We start from the raw sequence: 16,045 nt of genomic DNA, 5'->3' as shown, positions 1-16,045 counted from the left end.
TGTAATCATAAATGCTGAAAAAACTTTAAATGAAAGTTTAGATTTTGGAGCACAATTATTCAGCCAGGGTGAATTACATGGCTGTAGAATTATGGAAAACACGGAATCATAGAAATGTAGGTCCTTGGAAGGGACCTTGAGAAGTCATCAAGTCCAGCCCTCTGCACTGAGGCAGGACCATGTAAACCTAGATGACCTCTGACGGGTGTTTGTCCAACATGTTTTTAAAAATTTCTGGTGACTGGGATTTCCCCTTTAGAAGCCTGTTCCAGAGCTTAGCTACCCTTATTGTTAGAAAACTTTCCTAACATCTAACCTAAATCTCCCTGTGACCCGAACAGCACACCAATGCTATTTGCCATACGTTTGTTATGATATTTACTTAAAGATGGAATATAAATATATCATTGGAATACTAATAATTCACTGATCATTAATACTCTGGCATGATATATGTACAGTAAATCCAGAAAGGACTTCAGAGGTGTGCTGGAAACATGTGACTAAAATGTGTTTAAACCAGGCATGTCAAGGAGAGTTGATAAACAAGTTTTCTCCAGACATAGGAAAGAGGCCAATACCTCAAACCAGGTGTGGCCAAATTCAATAGGCTATTCATTTTTACAGGTATCAGAGGTTGCAGGAAAAGATCATTTGCATTGTAAAAATCACTAGCGGGGAGAAACCAGCATGGAGACAGAGTCTACACCAGACAGCATGGCATCTATACCTCGCAGGGAAAAAACTAACTTTATCATGGGATACTCTTCACTCAGAAGAACAAATAAATTTGTTAGTCTCTAAGGTGCCACAAGTACTCCTTTTCTTTTTGCGAATACAGTCTAAGACAGCTGCTACTCTGAAACTCAGAAGAATGTCTTTCAAAGGTTTACTGGATCGTAAAGAGCAGGGAGAGAATCCCTACGTTATCCTTCATCTGAGAAAACAGATACCCAGCACTCTGAGCTCTGTGAAGGGTCCTGGCCAGAGAGTCTGATCAGCCGTGCTGGAAAAAACACCTTGGTCAGAAACACTTCTTCAAAAAGAGAGACTCGTTTGTTAAATCAGGTTTTAGTCTTAAAAGCATATTTTTATTTTTGTTTGCTAATAACCTTTTCTATCTTTATTCCTTATACATAGTACCACTTATACCTCTGTCTTTTTGTTTAATCAACTTGTTTTACTATAAACCAATTCAGTCCTTTAATTAAAATAGAGTGTTTGCTAACCCCAGCTGAGGTAATAAGCTGCTGGGTACTGTCTCTTTAAGGGAGGCACAAGCAAACTGAGCATTCAGTCGCAGAGCTGTGCATAGCAAATAGATTTGGGAGCTGGAGGTCACTGACTGCTACCTGCTAGGCAAGATTTGGGCTGGCAGAGCCCTGAAGAGTTTGCTTATAAAGCAAACAAGCTGACGTGTCAGTGAGCTGTCTCACAGCGTAGCAGCAGCTCTCTCTTGAGGCTGAGAGGACGTAACAGAGTTATTTACGGTTCTGGGAACCCCACAGATTAAGGTGGTCCTTTGCTGCAGAGTAAGCCCATTACTTCTTGTCCTACTTTCAGTGAACATGGAGAAGTAATGATCACCGTCTTCTTCATATGTGAAGACTTATGAGGTGCCCCTCAGTCTTCTTTTCTCAAGACTAAATATGCCCAGTTTTTTCATCTTTCCACAGAGGTCAGGGTTCCTAAACTTTCAATCACTTTTATCGCTCTCCTCTGGACTCTCCAATTTATTCACATCTTTTCTGAAGTGTGGTGCCCAGAACTGCACTCTGTATTCCAGCTGAGGCCTCACTAGTGCTGACTAGAGCAGGACAATTACCTCCAATATCTTACATACAACACGTCTGTTAACATACACCATAATGACATTAACCTTTTTTGCAACTCCATGACATTGTTAACAAGGAGTCTGGTGGCACCTTAGGATTGACATTGTTGACTCATTCAGTTTGTAATTCACTATAACCCCTACGTGACCCCTATAACATCAGACACTTTAATAAGACTTAAAAGCAACAAACACAAATTTAAATTGAAGAATAAGTTTCATTTGTTGCTGTTAGGACAAAATTCTTAAATCAGATGTTCAATCTCACTGATGTTAGCGAGAGTTATGAGTACTGAGAGCGTAGCTGGTCCAAAAGAGATTTAAGAAGTGTTACTGGGATATGCTCTTAATGCCGGTAAGGTCAAGAAAGGATTCAACTTACAGCTTCTTGGATTTCACATCGGAAGACATGAATCCTGAACAGTTCTGCATTGTAGTGGCTTTCAGTGAAAGCAAAGCAGTCACTCTCGGGGGTCCCATCATGCCCTCGCACACAGAAGAGAATTTTATAGATCGGATAATTTGCTATTTCTGTGTGTGTTTGAGGATCTAAGAGCCTGTTTAAAAAAAAAAAAAGTAAAGTAAAGTTTTGGGCTTTACAAGGATTACTTTGGCCAACCATTTATTTGTGAGATTGACAGATTCCACTGATATTTAGAAAAAGCACGCTACACAGACCCTATCCCCGATTGTCATTTATCTCAAGACATTAATTATATGTGAAATTCTGACCCATCCCCAACCCCTGTGTAAATGCCCCTCTCCCGCAACAGAGTACAGTCAGTCAACATTAAAATGGAATCCTATTAAATGGGTCAGGTATTTCCATCTTGCCTGAACCACTTCATTCTGAGGTGACAGGACAGGAAAGAAAAGCAGTGCTGGATTTGAATGTAAGTTATTTGTTTGACTATTTTCTCAAAAGTGCAGGTACCTGAAGTGCAAGACACTTATGTCTATAATTTCCCTATAAAGCTCAGACCTTCCCATTCAGAAAGCTGACCTAACCTACAGCAGTTCACGCATATTTCAGGTCACACAATTCTCCCATTCTCACAATAGCCCTTGCCTGCCCTTCTGTGGCATTCTTTGGGGAGGAGGACTACAGCCTGTTCCCTGCCTGAGACTTTGCACATCAACAGTTTTACAGTCCTGGCTCTGCCTCCCCTGGGATTAGAACTCAGTTTCTATTTCCAAGGAACCAGTAAGTAACTGCCCCAGCCACCATTTCCAAGACAATTCAGATATTAAAGAAGATTCTGTGCTGCCCCTTGTGCATGAGAAGTTCGTTGCAAACTGATCTGTAAGGCCACTTGACCATCTCTTCTTTAAAATCCCTCCAGACCCCCTTCTGCCACATTTAAAAGAAATCCCACATTGCTCATATCTCCTCCTAATTGCGATTGGTAGCTTGCTCTCCTTTGACAGATGGAACTGATCAGACTGACTGCAACAGACTCCAGAGTGTTCCTGAACGAGCTTCATACCTCACGGTTCCTTCAGACACATTAGGCACTGACAGGGTCACATCTAAAGAAATCTCGCACTGGCTTCGTAAGATAGACATCATTCTCAGGGCCTCCACTTCGCTCCTGGGGGCGTTCACTGAGGCACAGCCCAAGTAGGTAAGCTTGCTGAACACCACACTGTCCTCATCTGCCACTGGTGTAAAAGGGCTCGAATCCTCACAATCTGCAACAAGGCACAAAGTGACAAATGAAGAGGCAAGCCAGATGGTATGCGTTAGTAAGCTTCAAGGCAGGCCTCCCAACAACCAGGGATCTGAAACCATACAACGACATTCACAGAATCAAAGAAACACAGGGAAGAAACCTCGAGAAGTCATCAAGTGCAACCCCCTGAGCTCTAGCAGAGCCACTATGCCTAACAGGCTGGACAAACACCTGTCTTTAAAACTTCCAATGATGGGGATTCTACAACCTTTTTTGAAAGCCTACTCCAGAGCTTAATTAGCAAGTTTTTCCTAATACCCAACCTAAATCTCCCTTGGTTCAGATTAATCCCATTACTTCTTGTCTTACCTTCAGCAGCCATGGATAACAATTGATCACCATCCTCTTTAGAACAGCCCTTAACATATTTGACTACGGTTGTCAGGTCCGTCCGTCCCCCACTCTTCTCAAGACTAAACATGCCCATTTCTTTTAAACCTTTCCTCATAAGTCAGGCTGTCTACACCTTTCATCATGTTTGTTGCTCTCCTCTGGACTTCTCCCCAATTTGTCCACATCCTCCCTTTAGTGTGGTACCAAGAATCGGACATAACCCTTCAGCTGAGGCCTCACCAGCGCTGAGCAGAGCAAGACAATTACCTCCCGTGTCTTACATAGGACACTCTTGTTAATACACTCTAGAATGATATTAGCCTTTTTTGCAGCTGCAGCACATTGTTGACTTACATTCAATTTGCAATTCACTATAACCCCCCGACACTTTTCAGCAGTGCTGTCACCTCGCTGTTATCCCTCATTTTGTAGTTGGGCATTTGATTTTTCCTTTCTAAGTACTTGGCACTTCTCTTTATTGAATTTCATCTTGTTGAATTCAGACCAATTTTTTAATTTGTCACGGTCATTTCAAATTCTAATCCTGTCCTCCGAAATGCTTGCAACCCTTCCCAGGTTGGTGTCACTTGCAAATTTTATAAGCATACTCTCCACTTCACTATCCAAGATATTAACAAAAATATTAATAGTACCAGACCCAGGACCGACACTCGTGGGACCCCACTAGATCCGCCCTCCCAGTCTGACAGCGAGCCATCGATAACTATTTTTTAAGTATGGTCTTTCAACCAGTTGTGCACCAACTTATAGTAATTTCATATAGAGATTACAAAAAGCCAGGACAGACTAAAAGGGATATGGAAAGCCTGTGATTAGAAATAGAAAGAGAGCCACAGGGCTATCCAAGCTCTTAAGATTGACTCTCTCCATGGGGGTACACTCTAGCATACTGTCCGAATGTACTCATTTTCACCAAGGCAGTAAAAGTCACAGGCATTCTAATCGGACCAATTTAACAGACAGCACATGTTTAAAGCACTCATCGTGGTCACACTGTGAACTAACCACCATTTTCCTTCAGGACAGGGGTTTCAAAACTTTATCCATAGTTTGAACAATATCTTAAATGATTTCATGGGCCACCTCCCCTCCCAATGGGAAATCACATGACATCCCTCTGGCAACTACAACGTTACTCAGACAGAAAAGTGACATCAGAAGTGTACTTTTAAATTCTTTTAATGCTATTTAGCAGCTAAAAACAAGAATTAGGAAGCTTGAGTTGGGAGAGGATTTTATTGGGGATCACTTAAAAGAGAGAGAGCGCATGCTAGCTCTTTGAGTGATATCAGAACTATTTATTGAATTTACAAATTTTGTGCAAGCACATTTTATAAGCCTAAACCTTATGAATGCCCATGGGATGGAGCATCTTCACTCTTTATTCTCTATAGACAAATAAGTTGAGCATCAAACACTTTTCAACCCATGCATGTGGGTTTTTCAGGTGAGACCGCAAAAACAAGTCTGTGCTAAAAAATTTTAAAAGCACCCAAGTCACCTAAGCATTTTTGAAAACTTCACCTCATCTGCTCTGCAATACCTTTGAAGACCCCGTGCCAATTTTGTAAGAATAGGAGCTTTAATCCAGCATCTTTAGACAAAGTTCCCTTTCCTCTCACAGTGCCCCAACTGTCTCCTGACCTCTACCCCAGAAGCAGCTGCATTTCAGTGGAAACATACATAAGATGGTGAAGTACTTTGGGATCCCTCTGGGTAAAAGAGACCCAAACAATGTAATACATTCACCCTGTTCATCTGCATTACAGCACATTGTTTCGAGTTTGACTATACTATTGATACCATCCTACTATATGAGCAGACGACATGACAAGCGCTTCATACATTGTGCATCACACGTAGAGAGAAACAGAACTTCTGATGGCTGCTAGTAGGTACTCCACAGTGTTTCCTAACCTCCCTGTGTCGGTTTCACTGGCAGGATCATCTCAGGTTTCTGGAGTCCTGTCATCGACACCGGGTTAACAGTAGAGGATGCTGAAGCCTCAAGAAGGATGGGATCTTCCCCTTCTCCATCAGTCCGGCTTTCTTCCCCATGTTCCCGGTCACTGGACAGGTCTTCCATGGGTGGATCCATCAGCACATCTTCAAGTTCCCTCTGCAGCTGCTGCTCACTCCCATTCCCTACAATCTAAGGGTCATAAACACAATCAGGACAGGGGTTAAGGAAAAAGGATTGTTCAGTTGAAGAAAAACTCACATATAAAGAATTAAAGAACAACTAGCATAAATCCAGACTTGCCACCAGCTACAACTGCACAATCTAAACGCACAAAACTTAAATGAAATCCAGACATGCAGCAACTGATTTCACTAGATTTAGCATATGAGCGCTTTTCTTCAGAAACAAAGCTAGCCTTGTTTAATACTTCAATATACCTTACAAAGAGCTCTGAGAGCAGGAATTACTTAGACATGGGAAAAGAGAGTGAGGTGAGTGTCCTCCAAAACTAGTCAGACATCAATAAAGTATACGCAAATAAAAGTATTAACAGAAGTTAGTACTATTATGGCTTCTATGGAGGCCTTCAGTGGCAACAGCAAGTGCCTAATATTCGATACACTATGCTGTTTGTAAGGAGGCAAAGACCTCTGTCTACTGATAAAATAATAAGATTACACAGGAAGAGGGCTCAGGAGAGGGGAGTCAGAAATAGATTTCTACCCTCGGCATCAAAAACAGAAGCCATTTAGGTGAAGTATTAAATGCACACAGTTGTGTTGCTTGCTGACACTGACCCTGCAACCACTTAAATGGTGCAACATCAGAGCTTTAGGTGGTAAGAGGATGGAGCCATCATTTAGTACTCTGCAGTGGCTAAAGTAAACTGAAAATCTAGCCAAGGAAGAGGAACACTGCTGGCTAGGACATCTATAGGGATACAGAGGAGCTCTATGGAATGAGGGAATAGAATAGAGGCGCATTACAAGGTGTAAGTGTTGGTTTCTACAGCTGTGCTTCCAAAGTGTCTAAAACGTCACATTTCAGGAACCCATTACGTAATTTACCAACCAGTATCTCTACCTGTCACAATGGTATTTAGATATAAAAGTGAACCAAATACCATAGAACAGACAAGGAGATGCAAAAAGCATCTTGAAAGCATTTTGCTGAGTGGCAGCCAATGATATTTACTAATGTTCTAACACTTAACTTGTTGGTAGCCATACCTATTCCTGTTGGCACTGTACCCCATTTTCCTATGATCGGACATCCATTTCCATACCACACCCATCTTTTTTAAGATACTGATGTAAGACACTGCCCATAAGTTAGAGTTACATCAGTTCAGTTATATCAGATCCCTAGCACCTTTTATTAGTCCTTTCTGTTAGAATTTTTTCTAACTCTTACCCAGAAAAAAGAATCTGGAATTAATTCCTGTTCTCCTCCTCTCCTTTTTGCTTGGAAACTAGACAGTAAAGCATGAAGACAGACTCAGTTCACACAGAAGTCTGCCCAGAACACCTCTTACATAAGGAAGCATATAATTCTATCTGCACCATAACAAATGTATCTTAGTGGAATATCAACTCATCCTGAAAGCTTTTGAAACAATGGCCTATGTCCTCAGAGTCAAATAGTAATTAAGTCAACCCACAATCCAGGTAAGACTGTCAAAATAACACACCAAATCGGATACTGTGGGAGCTTCGCATATTACAATTAGAGCCTTGAAATGAAATCTACTATGAGAGTAAGAAAAAATCTGGATTAACAATACCTTGTTACATGGATGTTCATATGAGCCTACACAGTACATGCCCTCTAATGAAAATTAGAGTAAAATTCCCAGCAGGAGATAGTCACCTCGTTACTGGTTCTCTTATATCACTCAAAGTTATTCCTGTTGAGCTGTAATTCTGACACACAGCAGCTGCCACCTGCAGGCCTTCAAGGATCAATCCCCATCCCCAACCTATCTCCAAATTTCAAACACTTAAATTCATAGATATTAAGGTCAGAAGGGACCATTATGATCATCTAGTCTGACCTCCTGCACAATGCAGGTCACAGAATCTCACCCACCCACTCCTGCGAAAAACCTCTCACCTATGTCTGAGCTATTGAAGTCCTCAAATTGTGGTTTAAAGACGTCAAGGTGCAGAGAATCCTCCAGCAAGTGACCCGTGCCCCATGCTACAGAGGAAGGCGAAAAACCCCCAGGGCCTCTTCCAATCTGCCCTGGAGGAAAATTCCTATCTGACCCCAAATATGGCGACCAGCTGAACCCTGAGCATGTGGGCAAGATTCACCAGCCAGATACCCAGGAAAGAATTCTCTGTAGTAACTCAGATCCCACCCCATCTAACATCCCATCACAAGCCATTGGACCTATTTACCATGAATAGTTAAAGATCAATTAATTGCCAAAATCATTTTATCCCATCATACCATCTCCTCCATAAACTTAACGAGTTTAATCTTGAAGCCAGATAGGTCTTTTGCCCCCACTGCTTTCCTTGGAAGGCTGTTCCAGAACTTCACTCCTCTGATGGTTAGAAACCTTCATCTAATTTCAAGTCTAAACTTCCCGACGGCCAGTTTATAACCATTTGTTCTTGTGTCCACATTGGTACTGAGCTTAAATAATTCCTCTCCCTCTCTGGTATTTATCCCTCTGACATATTTATAGAGAGCAATCATATCTCCCCACAACCTTCTTTTGGTTAGGCTAAACAAGCCAAGCTCCTTGAGTTTCCTTTCATAAGACAGGTTTTCCATTCCTCGGATCATCCTAGTAGCCCTTCTCTGTACCTGTCCCAGTTTGAATTCATCCTTCTTAAACATCGGAGACCAGGGAGAAAGTGGAGAAATCTCAAAACATGTCTAACACCTTCCCCAGACTTTCCAAACCTTCACTCTGTCATCCCCACAAAACACAGAAATAAATATTACATCTATGTCTGAAAACCCCAAATTGTATAGCGACCAGATGCTTAGGATTTAAACAGTTCCTTGATTTCCTAGCCATTTATCACACGTGAAAAACAAAAATGAAAATCAACTGCTCTTTCCCCCTCTATACTATTTAAAGTGAATTTAGTTCTGATCAAAGGCATCACTTTGACAACGCTGTACTAAGTTCTCTATCTTGTGAAGCACATGCAGTGGCAGGCCAAGCTTTCCACACAACTGCCACCACTATGCCTTATGCCTGAACTGACTAGCCCTCACGGCTCATTCAATCCTTGACCTCAATGCTGAGCCTGCCAAAGGTGCCTAATTAGTGCCGACTGCGGTGGCGGTGGCCTTGTTTGTGACCTGAATACCTGTTCACTAGTCACTGAACTGAGACGTACACAGCATTTTACATACACCACTGAATACCCTTCCAATGATAAATTTCAATTGTTAGTGACCTGGGCCAGAGCCAAACCAGTGATCTAAGAGGGGGAAAGCTCTAGCTTTTCATAGCACAGTGGTTTTCATCCTTTTCTCATTTGCAGACCCCTAACATTGTGAATGAAGGTGCGGACCCCCTTGGAAATTCAACCTGTGGTCTGCGGACCCCTAATATAGAAGTCAGACTGAAAACTGACTGAACAGAACTCAGCTACACATGTTATAAGTGCTCAGCACAGCATTTGACACAGAGTGAGAAAAGGTGCTGAACTGTGGTCTTCTATGGTAACAACACTTCCGGGTTTTGACCTGTAAAGTCACATACTTTTGACTGATCAGAAAAACAGAATGCCTCTTCTGGAATCTGAAACTTTAATATTTTCACCTTTCGCAGACCCCTTAGATCAGTGGTTCTCAACCTATTTACCACTGTGGGCAGCATATGCAGCTCTCTATTTGTAGAAGTGGCCCACATAACACAATATATATACTACCTGTGTGGCCCAGAGGATATCACATGGGATGAAGCTGTGTGCTGATTGGGCCACAAGTGGCCTGCGGGCTGTAACCACTGCCTTAGACATAGCCTGTGGACCCCCAGGGGTCCACGGACCACAGGCTGAAAACCACTGCCCTAGCAGATAGTACATGAGGAGTGAAACAAATCAGCAATAAAAGCAACATAGAGCACATGAAACTGAAAACAGGAAGAATCTAACGCGTATTATTGTAGAGTCCAGGCCAGCAAAAAAATCCCCAAGCGCGTCCAGAGCCAGGCTGCCGATGCTGTGGAATCACTCACAGAGAGGACCTTTTCAGTACAGTTTCAAGGTTTCTTGCATTTAATCCTGGCTCATTTGCCTGCAGCAAACGAAAGAAACCACCTCACCAAGACGTATGGCCTTAGAAGCCTTAGTAACTTGTGGCTGTCTATGAACAGTCACAGAAGATAAGGCAAACAAAAGCCAAGTAAATACCTGTGCACCTCATTCCAGACTACGATTAAAAAAATGGAACAAGAAACATCAGTACACTTGAAACCTGGACACAGGGCAGGACTCTTACAGCTGCATTCAAAAGCCCCAATGTGGTAAACACAACAAACATATTGTTCAGGGGCCAAGATAAAAAAAACCAAACACCGACTTATATGCAAATTGGGTGCCAAGGACAGGAAGACAGTGATTCAATGGTGCTACTAGTGAGCCATGTTCTAGGAACAGTGGGGGTCATTTAAGGTGTAACAGTTCTGTAGGTTTGTTGGGAACACACAAATGATCACTAAGAGGCAACCTCTGAACCCCGACAAAAGTGGGGGTGCAGAAGGGAAAGGCAAAGAGATTAATGATCTGGTAAATGTTTGTCTGTCTGTTCAGGACAGATGCTTTCTCTCATTTTAACAAAAACTGGAGCCCAGCATGATCCCCAAATCATTAACTATAAGATGTTGCAGCACCACAAAACCCATTTATGTGCGCTACCATTACCTGTACCCAAAACAAACCAAGGGTAATTTTTATATTTTATCTACCCCCTGCTACCCTCAGGTGTGTGCACATGCACACAAACCACCAGCCTTCTCTGCCCTGAGAGCTTATGTACTGTGCTATTACAAAACACCCATTCTACAGAGTGCTCCAGGAATGGGATTTTTGTAAATTCAATTCATGCCAACTGCCAGCTCACACAAGCAAAGTGACAAGGGGGAAGTGTTGACAGCAGAAACCGCTGATAGGTGGCATTTTTGGCATACGCTCAGTGAAAGCACCCCTTTAAATTGTGTGAACCATGTACGTCAGCATATATAAAAAGCAAGAAAAAGTTAATAGTTATGAACAGCTACAAAAAGATACAGGCCATGACTACATTTTCAGGAGCAAATGTATCTTGCTGGATTTTATACAACTTTTTACAAAGAAACAAAAATAGCTATTAGCTCAGACAGAGGTCTATATCAAAGGAACACAAGATGAAGAGCTCCTCAGGCTCAATATGCATCTTATGCTGTTCACCAAACAGAGCGTGCAAAGAACCTTAAAACTCAGCAGGATGCCTGGTGAAGAAGCAAGAGAAATAAGATCCGCGAACTGCAGTTCTAGAATTACAGAGATAAAACAACAATCTCAAAATCAATGCCATTCAGATTTTTTTTGATCAATACAAATTTTTGCCTCCTTTGGTGGCAACATGATGGCAGCTGGACTTAGAGCAGATACAAACAAATGAGATTAGTCATACATCCTGAAACAGTTTGTCATCCCTGAGAAAAGTCTTCTCCCCATTTCTGCCTCTGACACATAAAATCTGGGCAATCCCTACTTGGGATCTTTTTTTTTAAAAGGTCAATTTCCATGTGCTGCTTCCATGCATCTAGATAAGATATACATAAAGTGCCCAACACAGTGTTAACTGCCTCCTCCTGAACCTAGCTTTCAAGTTCCACAGATAAACAGTCAACTAATACAGTGGAATTGACGCCTGGAAAGCAAAGTCCATTTTACGGAAGCAGTGGACAGGACTGTTCCCCATCAAGACACTGGAGTTATCCTTCTAGTCTTCATTTCTCTCTAGTCCCCTGACAACAAGCAACTGATTTCCATTCATAAAGGCAGCCATTTCCAGTGATAGAGGTTTGTTGTCTCCTTATGCAGAAAGGAGGGGGTTAACGAAAGAAATTCCTGCAGGAATGGCTTTGAACTGGGCACCTACTTGCATTAACTAATGTATAATGCTTCCATTAATCATTCAGATTGCAGTTATAAAGAAACAGCATGCTCTCTCAAAAGAGAGTACAAAAGGAAAGGTTCAAGGTGATTCACTTTGTTCAATGATTGTACCCAGCCTTTGCCCGGAATTCATGCTGAAGTTTACTCATAAAACCCAACAAAACTATTGTAGTGTTTAGTTCCAGATCAGGAAATAGCATAATTTTGTTTGACAATTACTCTTAACCTAGAATTAAAAAAAAAAAAAAAAAAAAAAAAAGACAGCTACACAGTAGTACCAAAGTTCCAGTTTTCCGAGTTAGAAATATGGAACACACAAAAGATTCTGAAGGATTTCATTATTTGGACTCCACTTTGTAAGTAAATGTATCTGAAAAGCAAATCTGGGTCAGAACATGGTTGGTTGAAGAGGATTACTGTTATTACTCCGCAAAAAGAAAAAGGAGTACTTGTGGCACCTTAGAGATTAACCAATTTATTTGAGCATGAGCTTTCATGAGCTACAGCTCACTTCGTCGGATGCATGCAGTGGAAAATACGGTGGGGAGATTCCATATACACAGAGAACATAAATCTCCCCACCGTATTTTCCACTGCATGCACACGATGAAGTGAGCTGTAGCTCACGAAAGCTTATGTTCAAATAAATTTGTTAGTCTCTAAGGTACCACAAGTACTCCTCGTTCTTTCTGCGGATACAGATTAACACGGCTGCTACTCTGAAACCTGTTATTACTCCATTATATATTTGTAAACTTTGTGAGGTGCTGTATTTGCCTTGTAGGTCACTTCATTTCTTTTTATATTACAAGCCCAAATGTTACTGCACTAAACATAAATGTGTGTCCTGAAAATCAAAAGCATCGAACACCCATAGCTGGGTAATCATTACAACTGCACTAGGAATCCAAACATCTCAACCTTGAAGTAATACTTGCTTCAGAACGAGCCATTTCACATCACTAAACATTATTTGGCATTAACAGAGTGGAATGGATTCTGGTAATCGTCTCTCTTCTGTAGATTCAGATAATCCTCAATAGTTTAAGAAACTGATCATCTTCTCTCACATAACTATTCTTAAGACAAGGAATTCTTCTATGCAGTGTGCTGAAATTCTAAGACTCAGTAGATACCCAGGCATGGATTCTAAAGCAGACAAGTGAGGCTACTATTCCTCTTTGGAGCTAAATTTCTGGATAGAACCTTGTGAATCATTTAAGGAAGTCTCGCTTGTTGATATAATTTTGAAGACTATTCCTTTGCAAGGGGAATTATCGCTGAATCTTTTGCAACTGCAATACAACTACATAAATCAATTTTTTCACCAGATGAAAAAGTTCTTAAGGAAAAAGAACTGTTCTTCCGCTAAAGGCTGTCTGTTGTGTCATCTATAATAATGTATCCATTAAATGGCTAGTACATAGAGATCAGAAAGGAATTCAAGAAAGCCAAGTAGAGCAGCTGGAGATACAAGAAAGCTGTGGAAAGGCATCAGGAAATTTGCAGTGAAGTCTTTGTTCAGCCTGCCACCTCCTAGCAACAAAGAAGAAAACAGTCCCACAGAGGGAATACAAGATCTCTCTCTCCCTTTGAAATTTGGATTGGACATTCTTTGCATGACAGATCTAACTGACCTGAGATCTCAAGGTCTCTTACATAGATGAGAGTTTTTCTTTCAACTCCCATATAGAACATTCTAACTTAGATCAGCCCTGGAAAAGATCCACTTTATACTATAATATATAAAAATACAGCTACAGGTGTAAGAGAGTTTAGAGTGCCCATCATGTTTCTATCACCACATTTTAAAGCCACTGAAAGGTTTCCTTTATGTTAGACAGCCTAAGTGCATAACTCAGGGAAACAACCTGCAAAAATCCCTGAGGGTCTTTCCAGGATAGCAATCCCAGAAGCGAAAAGAAGAGGTCGATACCCATAGAGTTCACATAACTTGCTCCTGGGCCTGTGTTCTGAGGTCCATGCTACACGTCATGGGTGTAAGGTTTCAGGCTACTTCCAAATTTCTTAAAGAGAACCTTTCACGTTGACAAACTTTAGTACATAGCAGAACCAACAGGCAAACTGATGACATATGTGCATTAACAAGGGCTTTCTCCCCTGAAAGCTGCAGTGAAGTTGTAATTCTAACTGTCTGAAAATCACAATTTATGATTGTTTCATCCTAAACACTGGGTGACAACTCCAGTAAAGGATTCATCAAAATGAAAAACCAAGTAGTGATGGAGAGAGCACTTATTCAAAACATAAATATCTACAATGAAAGCAGAAGTAATTAAAAGAAATATCAGCAAATGACACTGATTCTTGAATAAGCTCTCTCTTCTTTCAAGTTTTCAACAATAGAAGTCCCTCTTTAAGCTCTTCCATGGTTAGTTTGGGTTAGAAGAATGAACGAACTCAGGTTATGGATTCTTACCTTCAGTCCTGTTTTTTCATCATCACTACCATTATTTGTAGATGGCGTTTCATCCCCTTGCCTGGAAACCAAGACAAAATCTTCACTGTTAAGAGTGGATACCGAGTCTGAAGACACACTGATTTTTCCAACAGAGACCTTGTCATCCATGACTTAAAAAGGAAGTTCGACTCATGAATGAGATTAAATTTTATATACTCCTGAAAAACAAAAATCATAAAAATACTTATACAGAAGTTTGTGCTTGAAGCTCAAATGTTTCTTTTCAGAAACTTGATGACTATTAAAGATCAACACATCTGACTGCATAGCTAAATAACAGTTCTCAGTACATCAATGTGCACACATGGTCCAGGCTTTTCAATTTGCTGTTAAACTCTTTACTCTGAAAGTGCTGCACTGGTTTCCACAGATCACAAAACAAATTTATATTTTGAAGTGTTTCATGATCACTTTTCCCAGTGAAGGCCCATCTATACTACAAATAGATTCACATCTGAGGACCTGGTTATAACGTTTTCATTGTGCAGTGTAGATGGGGCCTAAAATCATACTCCCAAGCAGTGCTAAAGTTAATCTTTTTAAGGAACATGGTTAAGATCTTGTCTACACTGCCAAATGAGTGTTGTAACTAAATCCCAGACACAGTACTGTCTGTGGTGTAAAACGTGCTCTTGTGCTATGCCTGGTGATGAAAGACATTATTTTCGGGCCAGCATACTTCCAACTATAAACCCAGTCATAACCTGGCCTTCCCTTCACCTATGTTCATACAAATATCATGCTAGGGTTTTGTAAATATCAGGACAAGCCAATGATGAAATTCCACTTACAAATAATCTCAACATTATATGACTTAACTCGATATAGCTGTACTTGAGACACAATGGACCCCTGAGCTGAGCAATATTTTATGCATCTGCACTGACACTTGGGGGCAAAAGATCTATCTGGCTTTAAGATTAAACCAGATAAGTTTATGGAGGAGATGGTATAATGGGATAACATGGTTTTGGTAATTAAATATTCATGGTAAATAGGCCCAATGGCCTGTGATGGGATATTAGATGGGGTGGGATCTGAGTTACCCAGGAAAGAATTTTCTGTAGTATCTGGCTGATGAATCTTGCCCATATGCTCAGGGTTTAGCTGATCGCCATATTTGGGGTCGAGAAGGAATTTTCCTCCAGGGCAGATTGGAAGAGGCCCTGGAGGTTTTTCGCCTTCCTCTGTAGCATGGGGCACGGGTCACTTGCTGGAGGATTCTCTGCTCCTTGAAGTCTTTAAACCACAATTTGAGGACTTCAATAGCTCAGACATAGGTGAGAGGTTTTTCGCAGGGGTAGGTGGGTGAAATTCTGTGGCCTGCGTTGTGCAGGAGGTCAGACTAGATGATCATAGTGGTCCCTTCTGACCTAAATATCTATGAATCTATTATAAGAATCAGCTCTGGACACCCTATCAAGAAACAGGAAGAACAGCATCGGCTGGTTCAGTGCTACAAGTCAGAGCCAACAGATAGGATAAAAAAAAGTCACAAGAACTGGCACTGAGATACACTTTAGATAAATTTCAGAGTAACAGCCATGT

General features: G+C 41.2%; 1 protein-coding gene across 2 annotated transcripts in view; it reads right to left on the bottom strand.

Annotated features, from left to right (window-relative positions):
• RABGAP1 (RAB GTPase activating protein 1) overlaps nt 1–16,045 on the bottom strand; it is a 129,947-nt gene that overhangs the window by 104,843 nt on the left and 9,059 nt on the right. For both annotated transcript variants that reach the window (XM_084650296.1, XM_084650297.1), the window contains exons 2-5: nt 14,456–14,655; nt 5,839–6,073; nt 3,322–3,526; nt 2,217–2,391 (exon numbers count right to left, since the gene is read on the bottom strand). In XM_084650296.1, the coding sequence (XP_084506422.1) occupies nt 2,217–2,391; nt 3,322–3,526; nt 5,839–6,073; nt 14,456–14,605 (765 nt within the window). In that variant the 5' untranslated portion in view covers nt 14,606–14,655. The remainder of the gene's footprint in view (nt 1–2,216; nt 2,392–3,321; nt 3,527–5,838; nt 6,074–14,455; nt 14,656–16,045) is intronic.

The sequence above is a fragment of the Lepidochelys olivacea genome (assembly GCF_965140295.1).
Source record: "Lepidochelys olivacea isolate rLepOli2 genome assembly, chromosome: 16".
NCBI lineage: Eukaryota > Metazoa > Chordata > Testudines > Cheloniidae > Lepidochelys > Lepidochelys olivacea.
The sequence above is the reverse complement of the archived record's forward strand: the minus strand, read 5'-3'. Positions and strand labels throughout refer to the sequence as shown.